The sequence below is a fragment of the Falco cherrug genome, chromosome 7, assembly GCF_023634085.1.
Source record: "Falco cherrug isolate bFalChe1 chromosome 7, bFalChe1.pri, whole genome shotgun sequence".
NCBI classification, from domain to species: Eukaryota; Metazoa; Chordata; class Aves; order Falconiformes; family Falconidae; genus Falco; species Falco cherrug.
Genome location: NC_073703.1, coordinates 1,176,958 through 1,191,949, shown reverse-complemented (window position 1 = coordinate 1,191,949; position 14,992 = coordinate 1,176,958). Strand labels below are relative to the sequence as shown.

The window sequence follows — 14,992 nt, the reverse complement described above, 5'->3', positions numbered from 1 at the left end:
TTTGGCTGAAACAAAGTCTTAACTGCCCAGGCATTGCTGTTCCGAGCGTCTTCTAATTATTTTCCTGTGAGGATGTCAAGCTGCAGTCTACCTTGTGAGCTGTATGATTTAACCTGGTTAATGACAGACATTTTTTCAAAAAAGCAGGGGGCTGGGGGGAAGTCCTAAAGCACATGATTTCTGCTTCCTTAGAAACTAAGCTCTTAATTCTTTTCCATCTTAACATTTCAATTATGGGGGGAGGGGGGGGAAGAGAAGGTAAGAATTATGGCTGATGGCAGAAACAGGTTTAGGAATATAAGGTGTGATTTCCAGAATCCCTAACTGACTTGGTACAGTCCTGCTGAAGAATCCCTTGCTTAATTCCAGTTGAAAGAACAGTACAGCCTCATTCTCATCATTAGGTAGCACAAAAAAAGCTCTCCATAAAGATACTATGCATTTACTGTATGCAAATGCCATCGTCACAATACCCAGGAGGAGGAGAGGGGACAGGACAAGGAACTGCAGTTCTATTTATTATCCAACTGTAATTACATATTTAAAATGTTTCCTTAGACATGAAGCTTCCTTCTGCTCTGTTCAAATCCAGAAAGTAACAAGGTGCTAGAGCTCCTTTTCACAGAAGAATTGGTTCGCCATCTGCATAAGCTTTTCACCAAAATACATATTTATTTTAAATACCTTTACAGTACCTTCAAATGTGATACACCCTGTGCATAAACATGTAAGGTTTACCCTATAAAAGCATCCTAGCAGCCAAGAAGGTGTAACAAGTTGCACTGGTGGGACAGGGCCTGCTCCCATCTACTGAATACAGCAGATGAGTTTGATGCAGTCTTTTTTTTACAACAAGCAGAAGGCAGGGTAAAGCAGCTAGTAAAATCAAAACAGAGGGTCATAAGCAGACGGAGGGAAAATCTTCCTGTGTCAGCAATGCTGGTGCTCGCCTACCTGTAATCACGCTGTTCTCATCACTGTTCCTTGTACTGGAGCTTCCATGGCTTGAAAGCCCGTGTGGTTGCAGTAAGGCTGAAGGACTACAGCACTCAACTGTAATCTTGCACTAAAGTTTTGGGGGTGAGGTAAAGGGTTCCCATACGCAGCCTACCCTTGCTCTGCAATCTTAACTTCTTCGCAGGCACTCATTTATGCTGCAGTAACTTTCAGTGTAAAACCTTTAATGTGAATAAATTGCTGCAACCAATTTACACTGGTTCTTGTCTGGTTTCTTTCAGTTTGCCAGTGTTCCACAAAAGATCCTGTTTTCTTCAACTCCTAGCACGAGGGAAACCTTACAGGAGTGCTACCCTCAAGCTGTACCAATACAAAACCCATTAGTAAAGGACAGCTGGAAAAAAAAGCCACATTTGAGATAAGCAGGCAGTTTTAGCAATCAAAACAGAAAGGGTTCCTACTCTTTTGGTGTTCTCCAGGGAGCAGGATAGCACTTCAGTTCCTGGTTGTGGTCTAAAGATGCATTAATGTCATCCTGGTTAATGGCAGCTACCCACACAGCACAACTGAAGGCTGTTAATGTATCCAGAGCCTTGGTCATGCTGCTTCTACCTTGTTGCTACAGAGACGTTTCCATTACTAACTTTCTTCTGCTGGGCTTGTTAATTATGGAGTAATACAATGCAACGGTGCAGAACTAAACACAGGAGATAGATACATTTTAAAAAGCTGGGTGGCTTAACCAGCACACACAGAGAACCCTGAAGCTCCAGTTTTGTTGGGGAAGCGCTACACCTTCTGTTTGGAAAACTCAGGTCAAAAGTCTCACAGCCATGATGGCTTTGTGTACTTCTCAGCACAGAGGGGAAGATGAGAAAAACGACAGTTAACCCAGTTACTGTTTCTTTATATATGATGATCCCACCTTTAGGTCCCAAAAGCAGTTGTTTTGAGGGCCCGTATCAAGCTCTGGATAAATCCCAGAGACATCCCAGAGACAGCAAACTGATAGCAGCAGAGAAAAGGAGGGCTAAGATTTTGCTGTTCAAGGATAGAAACATTTTCATGTCTAGATACATGTCTAGTATCACATGGGCATTAAAATTCCTTGTTCTGCTCACCAGTGGGCTGCTTTGTTGCCTTCCAGCTCACATAAATGATTTCTCCTAAAATGCAGCTGTAAGGAGGGTACAACTAAATTATTCAGAGCATGGCTGCTGTCATACTAAAACAATTTAAATTTAGCTTTGAAGATGACCATATCGTCTTTTCCAAAAAGGCTTGCTCTTTTTTTCCCTGCAAACCAATCTTTCCCGCCATGCCGAGCAATACCAATTCTCAAGGCAGATCTCCAGCCACATGCACAGAGGTTCACTGCGCTCGTTCACCCCATTTCTCAGCAAACAGTGGACTTTTTTACTGCCACAGCCAGCCTGCTTCTAGAACAGCCAGCATCTTGTCTTACTGTGGGCCAGCTTTGCAATTTTCTTAGCTACCACACAGAAGTTTATGCTTTAAAATGGATTGGATTCAGGAAATACACAGGATGACCCTGGGATCAGAAGGTGAACAATCTTAACGAAGCCAGCTCCATCAGCTGGCCAACACACATGCTGTCAGCCCAGCACGGCAGGTCTGCTTCAGCCACCCATCCTCCACTGGTCTGTGTGCTAAACCAGCTCCCCTGGCCTGTGCAGCTCCCCTGCCTTTCATGGCTGCCACCACTAAGGAAAACATGAGCTTTAAAGTGCCTCTCATGCCCCGTGACCATGACATTGCCCTGGCCAGGAAAGCCAGCTCCCAGCTGCTTCAGCTTCCTTTTTTCTGCCCTCACAAAGCATTTACAAAGCCTTGTCCTTGTGAAACGGGGAGTGACAAGCCCCTGTTTCACAGTAAGCCAGGCTGCGCTGGTCCTGAGCCTGGCTTACTGCCTGCACTTGCCCTGGTGAGCTGCGCTGCCTTCATCCCCTCTCCCAGCGTAGTACCACTGACCTTACTACAGCCTGTGGAGGGTTTCCTCAGCCACTTACAAGTTCAGCTACTGGAAGGGGTTCTTTGAGGTGCAGGATGCTGAGTCACTGCTGCTGGCTTTTCTGAATGTACTGGAGGACTGCCACCCAGACACTGAAGACTGCCAGCTCCATGGAGAGATGGATCTCCATTCCTGTCTCTTGCAGCCAGCTGTGACCACACTAACAGCTACGCAGAAACCTCTTCTGATTGCTGCAAGGACTCCTTGTGACAAGGTAGAGACCACGTGCTAAAATCATTAACAGAAAACAGCTGCATTTAGACTAACTGACAGTGGGATGAAGCCACTGTGGGTCGGGGGAGAGGGCAAGTCCCTTTCCCCACAAGTCAGCAGGCAGCTCTGGAGATGCTCCTGCACCTGCCTGTCCTGAGTGAAGTCTGGCCTAGTCTGCTGCCTGCCGGCTCTTGCGCTTTTCTTTCTTCTGTTCCTCATCCCCTGTTGGTGCCGAGGTCTCCTCAGGGCTCATTTCTGAGCCTGGTTCTGGTTCCAGAGGCAGCGAGGGAGGCTTTGCAGGTGGAGGTGATGCTCCAGCATCTGGGGAGGGAACACCATTATTGTTACTATACGACTACCCATGTTTTGCCTATTCTTTTTGCCCTTCCAGGCAGCACAGATAGGCAGAACAATCAAAGCTTTTAATTACTCTCAGATTTCTTCTGTCTAGCATTAGCTTAACAATAGCATTCAGTTCTTTTGTGAGAGCCAGGGACCTTACAGTACCCCGAGTTCTGCCAAAGGGAGGCTAAGGTACAGTATCTTATTCAGCTGGCCTGCTTCGAGAAGTCAGTACAAACTTAGGAATTAACTCGTGCTTTAGAAAGGAAAACAGTTCCACTGAAGCCAGTTTATACTCAAGCTGGAGCCAAAACCACAGCATTGTTTTCAGTTCACAGTTTTAGCAAACTCAGGGATAATTTCCAGGTAGGTAAAGTAGCTATTATTGCATCAAAATAGGACACTTTCATGCTGAAGCTTGTAGGACAAGGCCTCAAGGACAAGAGTCCAAGTACTGATAGCCTGATGAATAGAGACTTGTTAGAACTCATAGGGCACAAGCCCTGGGAACAAAGGAACAAGCTAACTGCAGACCCCTGAGCCGTTACAGTTGAGGAGGCAACCAGACGGACAGAGAAACAAGTAGCCAGATAAGGGAACGGATGGCGCCGATATGTAATCAAGAAAGCCGCATAGAAAGAAACTCCCTAACCTTGGAATAGAAATTATTGCTATGTCAAGATAAACTAATAAGTTCCTATTGTTCTAACGGTGTGCCTTAAATATCAACCAATCAGTGTTTTTTACGCTCAAGATTTAACCAATCAGTGTGTAATATGTAGAAGGTAGAAACGTATATAATTGCAAGAAAATCACTAATAAATGGACATCTTGCTTGCATCAAGCTGCGTCCCGTCTCTTCATTCGCCGCAGAAGTTGTTTCTACACTTAAGATTTAGGCTGACAATGGATGTTATGAACCAGCTCCCTTCTCTGATATGGATAATAAAGTCCTTCGGGTAAGCCCTAAATTCCTGTTATGTTTTATTTTTCAGCTTTTCTGGCTAAGTCTTCCCTGCATGGAAACTTTATTCCATGCGTGAAAAATGGAGCAGGTCCTTAGGGGTGCCCATGAAGGAGGCCTGGATTACACAACCTCTCTCCTGGTTCAGCCCATGGGCAACACAACTAAGAGTAACAGAAAATCACGATGATGAACAACATCTCTAGCGCATTCCCCCAGAGAAGCCAAGGGGCGAGCAGAGGTTGGGCTGTGCATGGTGGCTCAGGAGATGCTCCTACCCAGCCCCAGCAAGAAGCAAGCACATACAAATAATTGGCGTAAGCCCTCTAAGGCTGATGCTATCTCCTGAGCAACTTTCAGTCCACTGGCCCGCACTAAAAGCTAATCCAGAAACATGTGCAAGGCAGGGACCTGGCTGGACAGCTTCAAAGTAATCCAGTTGCACTTATTTTTGTAACAGAAATGATACGATAAAGCGCTTCAGAGAGTTGTCCATCATTTCCCTTCTCTCCAGCAGCCTGTCTGTAAATGTCAGCTCCTGGCTTCTTCCAAAGGAAGACAAGATGTCCAGTTTCTGAAACCGCCCCTTTTCCAGAGCAAGGTCTCAACTGCACACTAATGGAGGCTTGCCGATTGTGGCTCAGGCAGGAAGGGAAACTACTGCCTTTCCACCCCCCTGCAAAAACACAATAGTATAATGCACCACAGAGAGCATCTTCCCTACACACTCCCTTAACTCAGAAATCTGGGAAAGTTATTACCAAACACTGACATCGCTACCGTGTAAGCAATCGATACATTCCTAAACACACATCGTAACTCTGTATGCCAGGGGTCCTCAAACTTTTTAACCAGGGGGCCAGCGCGGATGAAGTGGCAGGCAGTCATCTGCGGCTGCTTGGTTTCCCCCCAAACCCCCGGCGGGGGGGTCTGTAAATACTGGGGGCCAGATTGAGGACCCTGGGGGGCCATATCCAGCCCACCGGTCATAGTTTGAGGACCCCTGCTGTACGCAAAGAAAGGCACGTTTTGCTCCCCTGCCACAGCTGTACTTTAAAAAGAGAAGCAAAAGAGAATCACCTGGGGGAAGCTGCACAGATCTCCCATACCCTGCAGCTGAGGACATGGCTTGACCCAGCGCCTGGTTAGAGCCCAAAGGCTGCTGAGCGCCAGAGGATTTTCCTGACGGAGCAGCTCTCTGCTTGGATTTAGACTCCTTAGAAGGCTTAGTCCAGACAAGGCTCTCCCCCACCTGCAGGGCAGCTCCCATCTTCTGGGCAACCTCCACCATCTTCTCAAGAAGCAAAAAGAGAAGACCACTGTAAACAGGAACACTTCAGGCAACAATGAAGTCAACAACACCACCAAAAAAAAAAGTGAAAAAAAGGAGAGCTGTGCAGAGCTGGCTACTGCCTTGGTGCTCAAGGGAAACATCACCGCTAATTCATTCCGTTAATTAAGAGGGAATCTTGTCTTGCTGTGTATTGATTTAAGAACTGGGCTTCAAACAGCAGAAATGAAGCAAGCAGCTCTCAGCAGGCAACTGCTCTACTCAGAAAATCTTGTAAGCAGAACTTCTTCCTAATAATTGGAATCCAAAATAAAATTTCCCCCTTGTTTGTGCCAGTCTTAGCACAGCTACTTAGTTCCTGCTGACAGCTGTTAGGCACATACCTCTGGGTCAAAGTCAAGAATACTACTCTCCTTCACTGCATTGACCTTCTTCTCCATCTCCTGGTACTGGCAGAGGGCTCCCTTCTTGTCACCCTGGTTATACAGCAGAATTGCATAGTTCAGGTTGACGAGGGGGTTGCACCTGCAGCAAACACACAGGATGCATCACATTCACTGTGAGAACACTTATCCTGACTTGAATAACGCTAAAAGGTGCCTAAGCAGCAAAGCTGGAGACACCTTACTGTCTGGCACAGGCAAGCCATGGGGAACGCTGACCATGAAGCAGATGAGGGGCTGCACAGCCAGTCCCACACGCTTGGTGAGAAACCCAGTGCCTGGGCTCAGCAAAGTATCCCAATGTCAAGGACAATATAAACGACCCTGCTAGCTGCCTTACCCCCTCCAAGGGTCTTCTCTGCAACAGCCAATTCTTTGCACTTGGGGACCCTCTCAGGAGTGTCTTCAGGCAGTGCCTGGTCTGCCAGCCCCTTGCCCTGGGGCAGGTAGCGCAGTGCCAGGGCCTTCCATCACACTGTGAAAGCTGACCTCTGCTCTGGTTTATCTCAGGTTCTCACAGGTCTCCCAGTTTGTAGGGGAGCAGCTTGTCATTGGGCAGGGCAGTGGAACACACTCCTGCTTATTGACAGTCTTTTACAACTCAACATGCTACAGAACATGCTGTTTACACTTAATTTTCCTCACCTCTCCTCTCCCACTCACCCAGTAAAAGCATACATAACCATACGTACTGTTACACAGAAACTGTAGGCGACACCTATTAACGAAAGACTCAAAGAGGAGACCAGCACTGCAGATAATACTGTTATCCTGCACAGTCCTGCCTCCCTTCCTGATTCAGAACAGCACATCAAGATTTCAAAAAGGCAAAATTGCTCCATATATTCACATTTTCCACAGTATCCATTTTCTTCACTAGGATACACTAACCCAGAAATCAACTCTTCTTCTGGCATAGCCAGAAGTGGGAGCAAACTAAACTGGGGGGAAAGAGTGAGCTGCTGACTCCCTTGGTTCTGTAATTGATTAAGTGAAGCTGTCAGGGTGCTGATCCTTCCTTAATTGCCTGACAAGCCCCACTCAACAAACATTCTGACCATTCTTTAGCAGCCTGAATTTCACCCTTATTTTGGAAAAGCAAAATGCACGTGTAGTACCTGACAAAGGAATGAAATGCAAGAGGGTCACTAGCCCCAGCATGGGAGCTCATGCAGATGCTGGGCTCATCCAGGCTGCAGGATGAGACCTGGAAGAGCAGAGGTTGCATTTGGGCGGAACAGGGGACAAGCTGTCGAGGGGTGCTGTAGAAGGATGAAGCTGGGTTAATTATCATTGATAACATACAGCTGTGGGCTGGCTTCAGGTGCGGTGGGTTGGCTGATGTAGACAAGGTGCAGCTGTGGCTGGTTCTGTGAGGAGGCTGGGCAGCCAAGGAAGAGAGAGGAGGAAGAAGCAGAGAGAAGAGAGAGAATACATGCCCTGGAAGAGGAGGGACAAGAAGAAGGCAGCAGAGTAGCATTAAGAGTATGTTGGTATGTGATGGTAAAAGACCTTGTTGCAGCCGGCTACTTCGGAGAGTGCTGCGACAGGGTGCATGGAAGATTACTGTCTACCCACAGCCCCCTGCAGAGGAGCTGCATCCATGTGTCGCTGCACACAGGTCAGCGAGAGATGCTTTGTAGTTTGCTCAATAAATGTGAGCGAGGGACTGGTGCCCTCTCCTGGAGTGTAGCCGGGATAACTGGAGCCATCCAAGAACTCCAGTATCCGTGCCTGGGGGACCAAGGCAGAGAGACCATCCTCTGTGGAAAGAGCAGAAAGAAAGGCTTCTGCTAGCACTTTCAAGAAAAAGAAAGTTACCTGCAGGCCGTGACTATCCATCCTTGGTAAGTTACATGACAGCACTGCAAGGCAGATTATTAGAAGAAATCTGATAGCATTTATAACCATTGGTTTTCCTTTAACTGTAAAACTGGAACACTGATCCCACCACAAAAAAACCCACAACAACCCTCCTTGCTGTCTTTGCCAAAGCAAAGGAAGTAAGGTCTGAAAAAAAAAAAATAATCAAAACCCCACCTATTCACCTCCTCAAAAAGAAGCCAAAAAAGAAAATACAAAAAGCCAAACCCACACGACAAAACACTGAAGAGATCAGACAGATCTGGGAACAGACAGTTCTAAAATTAATTGAACCGTATGAAGCTAATTTGCCTTCAAGAGCAGAGAAGCAATATCACAGAAAAAAAAAATCAATATCTAAATAACCACTGAACAAAAATACAGCTATGAACTAGAACGAGTACTAAGAAGAAACACCTTTTTTTAATGATTTTTCCAAGATGCTTTCCATTCCAGACCCCAGCATGACACCCAGACCAAATGTCACAGTGCTGCTACAGAAGTATTTATGGCAATGGAAACAAACACGGCTATCTGCATCCCAGCCAAACAGTTCATAATATGCCAGCAAAGAAAGCCTGTGGGGATGTGGATTCAGCCTCACAGTAACTGTCTAAAATACACAGTATGTCAGCTGAACAAGCCTAACAAAGTCTGGATATTCCTCCCAGCAGTCCCTGGCAGTTGGCATTCGGTTTTGCTTTGATGAGGTTTTATTTTCCCCATAAGACTACATAGCTCTAGCATCACAGTAGTGCCAAATACTTAGGCAAAGTTGTAGAGCTGACTTTCTATTCCTTCTCTTTGACCAAAGCACACAAATTCATGACTAAGCAGTCTGAGCAATCTCCTGTACTGCCCTGCTAGGTATGGAAGGCTGATTAGGAAAGCCAGGCAAAGGAGTCTGGACTTGGTGATGTTGGAAGGAATGACCGATTGCAAAACACCCTCTTTAACCATAGTCTGCACAGGTGCAGCTCCTCTAAGGAGGCTGCACAGACCTACTGACATTTCAAACAGATGTAGAAGATTGAAACTTGCCTTGTAATTCTGTTGATGCGTAAGTATGAAGAACTTGAGTGCCAGATGTGTACTGGCTGTGCAGGGCTGATTCAAGAGCCCTGGCATGCACACAAGCCATGTAATTCCCAGGAAGCACTTGAGAGCATTTACAGCACCTCTTCGCGAAGAGAACTGCACTCCAGTGTCAAACACTATTTTTTGAAACCTGCTGCCCTTTATAATGGGCTTAGGAACTTCCATAATTCCTAAAATTAAGCCTAGCCAGCGCCGCTAGGTTAGAGAGGACAGAGGAAAAGGGACCAGCATCTTCTCATGCCACCTTGTAGTGGCCCCTGCAGACGAGCGAGTCCTGCACCAGCTCTGCCACCAGCTCACAGACCCCCAGGCGCAGGAGCACCCTGCCCGTTGTTCTAAATATGCAAATATTCACAGTAAACTGGCGAGAGAGACAAAACTATTACTAAATTTGAGACAAATTTGGGTTTCTGCCTGAAACGATGAAATACTGCAAGGCTCATCTTAACGTTTCTGAAACCAAAGGCTCTGATTTTAAGAGCTAGATTGCAAACAGGCATTGTCAACAAAACAGAGGAGAAAGGGCTACACTGCTGCCCCTCGATATGCCTTACACTAACTTCTTGCTCTCATTCTCCCAGTTAAAATCTTCTTTCTGCCCAACTCAGAACAGGCTTTACCCCAAGCATCTCATTGCTCTGCACACTGCTCAGACTTGGGGTTACAAAATACTCTGGGATGACTGGTTTTCTTCTATTGAATCTGCTCCACTGTATATAAATATTCACTGAAAGGAGGACTGGAATCCAAAGTCATCACCACTGACTCACTAGCTAAAAGCAAAATAAAAACCAGCTTTGGGTTGTTCTCAGACATTTCCATGTCATTTTTCAGAGCTGACTTGAAATTAAAAAAAAAACAAACCACAACAAAAAAACCAAAAAACCAAATGGTGACTTTAAAGCTGTCACTTGTGCAGCTGCAGGAATAAAAACATTTCCCTACTGCAAAGCGTTTAGGGTCAAAGTAGACTGAGGGACAAAGCATGCAAAGGAAACCAAGTGCAGGGAGGCAACGCAACACGATCAAACAACTGACAGATATGATTAAGACTTACTTGTCCAGTGCCACAGCTTGCTCATAGGAACGTTTTGCATTCTCAACGTCTTCCAGGTTTGTCAGAGCAACTGTACCAAAGCAAAATGTGCACACACAAGTTGATGCTTCTCAAGGACTTCATTTCTAGGGCAATACTGAATGTCGTTACATCGTAAAATAAATAGGTGCTAGCAGGGTTGTCTGGACTGCTGCCAGGCTTAACCCTACTAATGTCACTTTTGACAAATATTTATCTTACTTCACCCCAAAAATGTCCAGTGCTGGAAATCCACACCCACTCCTTAAGCAACCCAAACCCAAATTCCTACATGTAGAAAGTCTTTTCTAATATTTAACCTTGATCTGACTACAATTTAACCTTCCTATTCACCAGAGAGAGAACAGACTCTTTAGACTTTCTACCTGTCAGTGAACTACTGGGGAACAGCTTCTCAGTAGAGCCTTTATCCAGTATTTGTTTACTTCAGCCCAACCTTTCTGTCTCTCTAATGTCACACCCCCTAAGCTGGATGTCCACCGGAACTGGGTAACAGCGCGTTGCACACCTGCAAGGAGCATGTACAGCTCTCCCATCTTAGGCTGGAAGTTGATGGCCGCACTGAGGAAGTGGAAAGCAGATGCGTACTGCTGCATCGTCAGGTGGACTAAGCCCAGATTGTACAAAATCTTCCAGTCAAAGGGAGCCAAGTAGTTTGCCCTCTTCAGGCAACTGATAGCCTTCAAAAAAGGAATAAATGTGCTGTAACACTGCCCAGCCAGAGCAGACCTCCTGCCTCTGCCACAAGAAGAATCTTGCTCTTGCATGAAGTTAGCTACAGACGAAAAAAGAAAGGAACCCAGATGCTTACGGCTACATATTTCTTCTTCCCAAAGAAGCACATCCCAATGTTGTTCCACAGCGGAGGGCTTTCAGGCACGGTGCTGGCTACCACCCTGTATTTGGAGAGGGCAACATCAAAATCTCCATGGGCCTGCATCATGCTGCCAGCTGCCAAAGTAGCCTTTGAGAGAAGACAAGAGTGACCAACTGAGGAACTGTGCTTTTCCAAATACAGCAAGAAGACAACAGGACAAATTGAATAAACTAAAGCTATCTCAAGAGCAACCAGCTTTTTCAGGGGTTTTCTTCTAGAAGCTGCCAAAACCAGCAGTGGGGAGCAGATGGGGACTCAAGATAATCTCCCAGCACAAAGCAGAAGACATGGTAAAGAAGGGACTCGAGTCTGCTTCTTCCTGCACTATCTTGATCACAACTGTCTCAGAAATACTGCCACATGACAAGCACTTAGGGTATGTTCTGGGGTGTCAGTAGTATCTCCTAGGAGAGAAGATTTCTAGTCTAAATCTCTGAGAAGCTCAATGCACTAACAGACTTTTTTTACCAACAAGCACAGATAGAAAGAGTTCTGGTGCAAGTTTAGTGGAAAGTAACACATACTCAAGCAAGACACATGCAGCAAAGCTAGCCTAGTTTGCACTGACTGGTTGATACTGAAAATTAATGGAAATATGCATGGGGGAAAAAACCAAGTGATTGCAACGCACTGTAATTAAACCACACTAGTTAAGTCCTTTATAATATTTCACAGTGACAAATAAAATTTGTAAGTGTAAAGGTGTTTTCTCAACATTTTGCTCGCACTCATGTATCATTTGTCAACCTCACATTTCTGTACTCCACATCTTTAACATTGTACAGGAGGAAAAAAAGAGACAGAGAGAAATGAAGCAACATGCCTAAAAAGGGAAGCAGTTTCACAATCTGGAATGAAACCTAGATGCCAAGCTTGGCTTTCCAGACTGGAGCCAAGGAAAAGTCACATTTGTATACAACAACAGCTGGAACCACAGACAGGGTTATTAGCAGATGGGAGAATAATATCATACAATATCATTTGTATCTGTGCTCTGTGCCTAGGAGTCATAGGGACCCAGGCACAGCTCATGGGATTTTTGAAACAATATCTACAAGACTTTCCTTCCAAAGTAAATTCCACCTGGTTTTGGTGCAACTTCAGATTATAAACCGAAGGGATAAATTTAACATCCCATGTTCTGCCTCCTCCACTTTCCCTACCTCCACACACATCCAATTCATTACCCAGGGAAAGGTCCCAGAAATGTATACTGAAGAAAGCTTTCCGGGCATGATCCTTTACAGCCTCTTCAGGCTAAGACCCTGGATATAGATGGCAAAGCTCTGATACTGGAATTAGCTTTAAGATGTGTCTTATCATCATTCAGCTCCTCATGATACCTTGTAGTTGCCTGGGTCATAAGTAAGTGCGTTTCCAAGGTGTTCAAAAGCCTTCTGGTAATCCCCAAGCTAGGAAAAGAAGTAAATAAGCATCAGAAATTCAGGAATAAGGAAGGTTAAGAAGGAGAACACGTGCTTTTGGGGCACTAGAATTTCTAGTTCAGTTAAATATTCAGAAAAGCAAATTTTACAGTGCTTCCATTACACACACATGTTCTTGTTTTACAAAACAGAGTCTAAAAATTAATTTTGCTGGGCCGGATTCACTGTTCTGACCAAAACAAAGGTTTCCATATAGTTTGTGCTCTGATTTTTCCATACAGGAGTGAGCTCTGGGTTGATAGTCCTCTGCTCCTTCCTCTCTTCTAGAAGAGAGGCTACAGATTGCGGCTTTGCACACCCTTGATTCCCTGACCACAACTTCCTTACTCCCCAGGGCACTCTTTCCACATCAGAAAGTCTTCTCTTGTCTTCTAATTGACTGCAAGTGTTAGTGGGCGTGACTCTGTCCATATATATGCACATGACTGCTTAGAATCACTTAAATCCTACCGTTTTCAATTGAGTTATGCCAGAACTGTACCAGTCCAAACAGAGTAAAAATCTGGATACTGGTGTCCTTTTTTGGTCACAAAAATTGATAAGAAGCCCATCCATCCCTCCAGCAATTATACTGATGCATCAGAGTCCAGACCTTCTGCAATTAATAGCAAGTGGGAAAGCTGTAGATGCATCTTTTAAACTCCTGAAGGTGAGTATGTATCCAGAGCCATGATTAACTGAACAAATGAACCACATCGCAGAGACCTGGGGGCTAAATTCACAGGGCAAATGTTATACTCACACTACTTCTATCTTACAGATCCCCCTTCCCATATCATATTCCCTTCTAAATCCACACATAGCCACTTAAGACATCCAAGGCTCCTATTAATTTTCCCTATCTCTAGAGCAAGGCAATTTTTTTCAAGACCTACATTTTATACTTGAGCATCTAAAGGATTAGGGAAATGCTTAAAGATCTTTCCAAATCAGCACTTGGTGCAAGTTTTCTAGCCCATCAATCCCTTTGGGCACTACTGTCTGTTCTTCTTTGCTTGTTCACTCTCTGGGAAGCTTACTTTTGGAAAAATCAGACAGTGCTTCCCATACATTTTACAGACCCAAGTGATGAGGTGCCTTTGTTATTTAAATCAAGTCAGATTTTCTTCTATGGTGCATTAACACTAACAATTTCATGGCTGCTTTTATAGGAGAATAACTTGCTAGACCCCTGCTCCAGAAACAAGGTAATGAGTAGACACGTTTTGTTACACTTGGAGGACTTCTAACAGAATTAGGGCAGTTGCCAAACAGAATTCCTGCCCTGGCTCAGGTCCAGGAAATCAACTTGCTTTTAGCACCAAAAGGAAAAAAAAAGATACAGAAAAGCAAACTCTGTCCTGTTAAATGCAGTCTTTAGAGAAATGTGTGCAAGTCACGGAAAGGTGGATAGAAATTGACGCTACAAAAAAATAAACTTGGTCATTTTGAAAATAATTAGGTTCACATAATGGCTAACAGTCTTTAGTACCTGCAAGTAAAGTAACCCCAGTGTTGTAAGGAGGTCTGTGTTTTCTGGAGAAAACCTGTAATACAAAAGCCAGAGAGCTGTGTTGCTTCTTAGCCCTTCTAGAACAATGTATAAACAGAACACAGAATTCTGAAGCTACATTATACTAGTATCACTCCAGGAAATTAACTGCTATTATTAAACACAAATACTAGATCAACCATCACCACGGACACTTCCTTTGAACAATATTACACCTAAGCTTTCAAGATGTCTTCTAGATATAAATGGGAAGTCAACACAGCTCTGAAATAGATCCGGATGCATAATAAGATAATGTGGTTTTGTTAAGCTTCAAAGCGAGTCTGCATCAGTGACCTGGAAATACAAAATGGGATTTTCCATCATCTCCCATAAACCACCCTGTAAATCCATTCCAAGCCTCTCGGGCCATGTAGGACAGGCAATCCTCAGCATTTCTGATGTATCCTACACACACTCATCGTAAGACTTTTAATTCACCCTATAAAAAGATTATAAAACCTGGTTTTGCAGACCAGCTGTGAGCTGCTCACCACAGCTTTGTGCTACACTGCAGCCCACAGGCCAGAGTGCTCAGACAGTATCCCTGGCCATACACACCGCTCCATTCAGCACAGACAAGCTTGAAAAAATATGTCCCAAGGTCTTTCAATCACTGTATGCAACTCCCAGTCCCTCACTGCTAGTATGAGCTTCACACAGCAATATTGTGAATCCTTCTAAAAGCATCTCCATTTCCAGTAGCTTTTGAAGACATAAATAGGATGAAAACAACAACAAAAAAGAAAAAGCAGGAAGGGACACACTGTTTGTGGTCTCACTCAACAGAAGTAAGTTTTCAATTCCTTGCGCAATTCCTTGCTATCAAGATTTAAGAAA

At 44.8% G+C, this 14,992-nt stretch overlaps 1 protein-coding gene across 15 annotated transcripts in view; it reads right to left on the bottom strand.

Moving 5' to 3' along the window:
* Nucleotides 1-501: 501 nt before the first annotated feature.
* Nucleotides 502-14,992, bottom strand: part of BBS4 (Bardet-Biedl syndrome 4) — a 44,142-nt gene continuing 29,651 nt past the window's right edge. For 14 of the 15 annotated variants that reach the window (XM_055716834.1, XM_055716838.1, XM_055716841.1 and 11 more), the window contains 8 exons: nt 14,093-14,147; nt 12,520-12,588; nt 11,111-11,263; nt 10,808-10,979; nt 10,261-10,330; nt 6,183-6,324; nt 5,589-5,799; nt 502-3,523 (listed from right to left, as the gene is read on the bottom strand). In XM_055716834.1, the coding sequence (XP_055572809.1) occupies nt 3,372-3,523; nt 5,589-5,799; nt 6,183-6,324; nt 10,261-10,330; nt 10,808-10,979; nt 11,111-11,263; nt 12,520-12,588; nt 14,093-14,147 (1,024 nt within the window). In that variant the 3' untranslated portion in view covers nt 502-3,371. Of the gene's footprint in view, nt 3,524-5,588; nt 5,828-6,182; nt 6,325-10,260; nt 10,331-10,807; nt 10,980-11,110; nt 11,264-12,519; nt 12,589-14,092; nt 14,148-14,992 lie in introns of those variants that run through there. The other variant, XM_055716842.1, reaches the window with a different exon arrangement.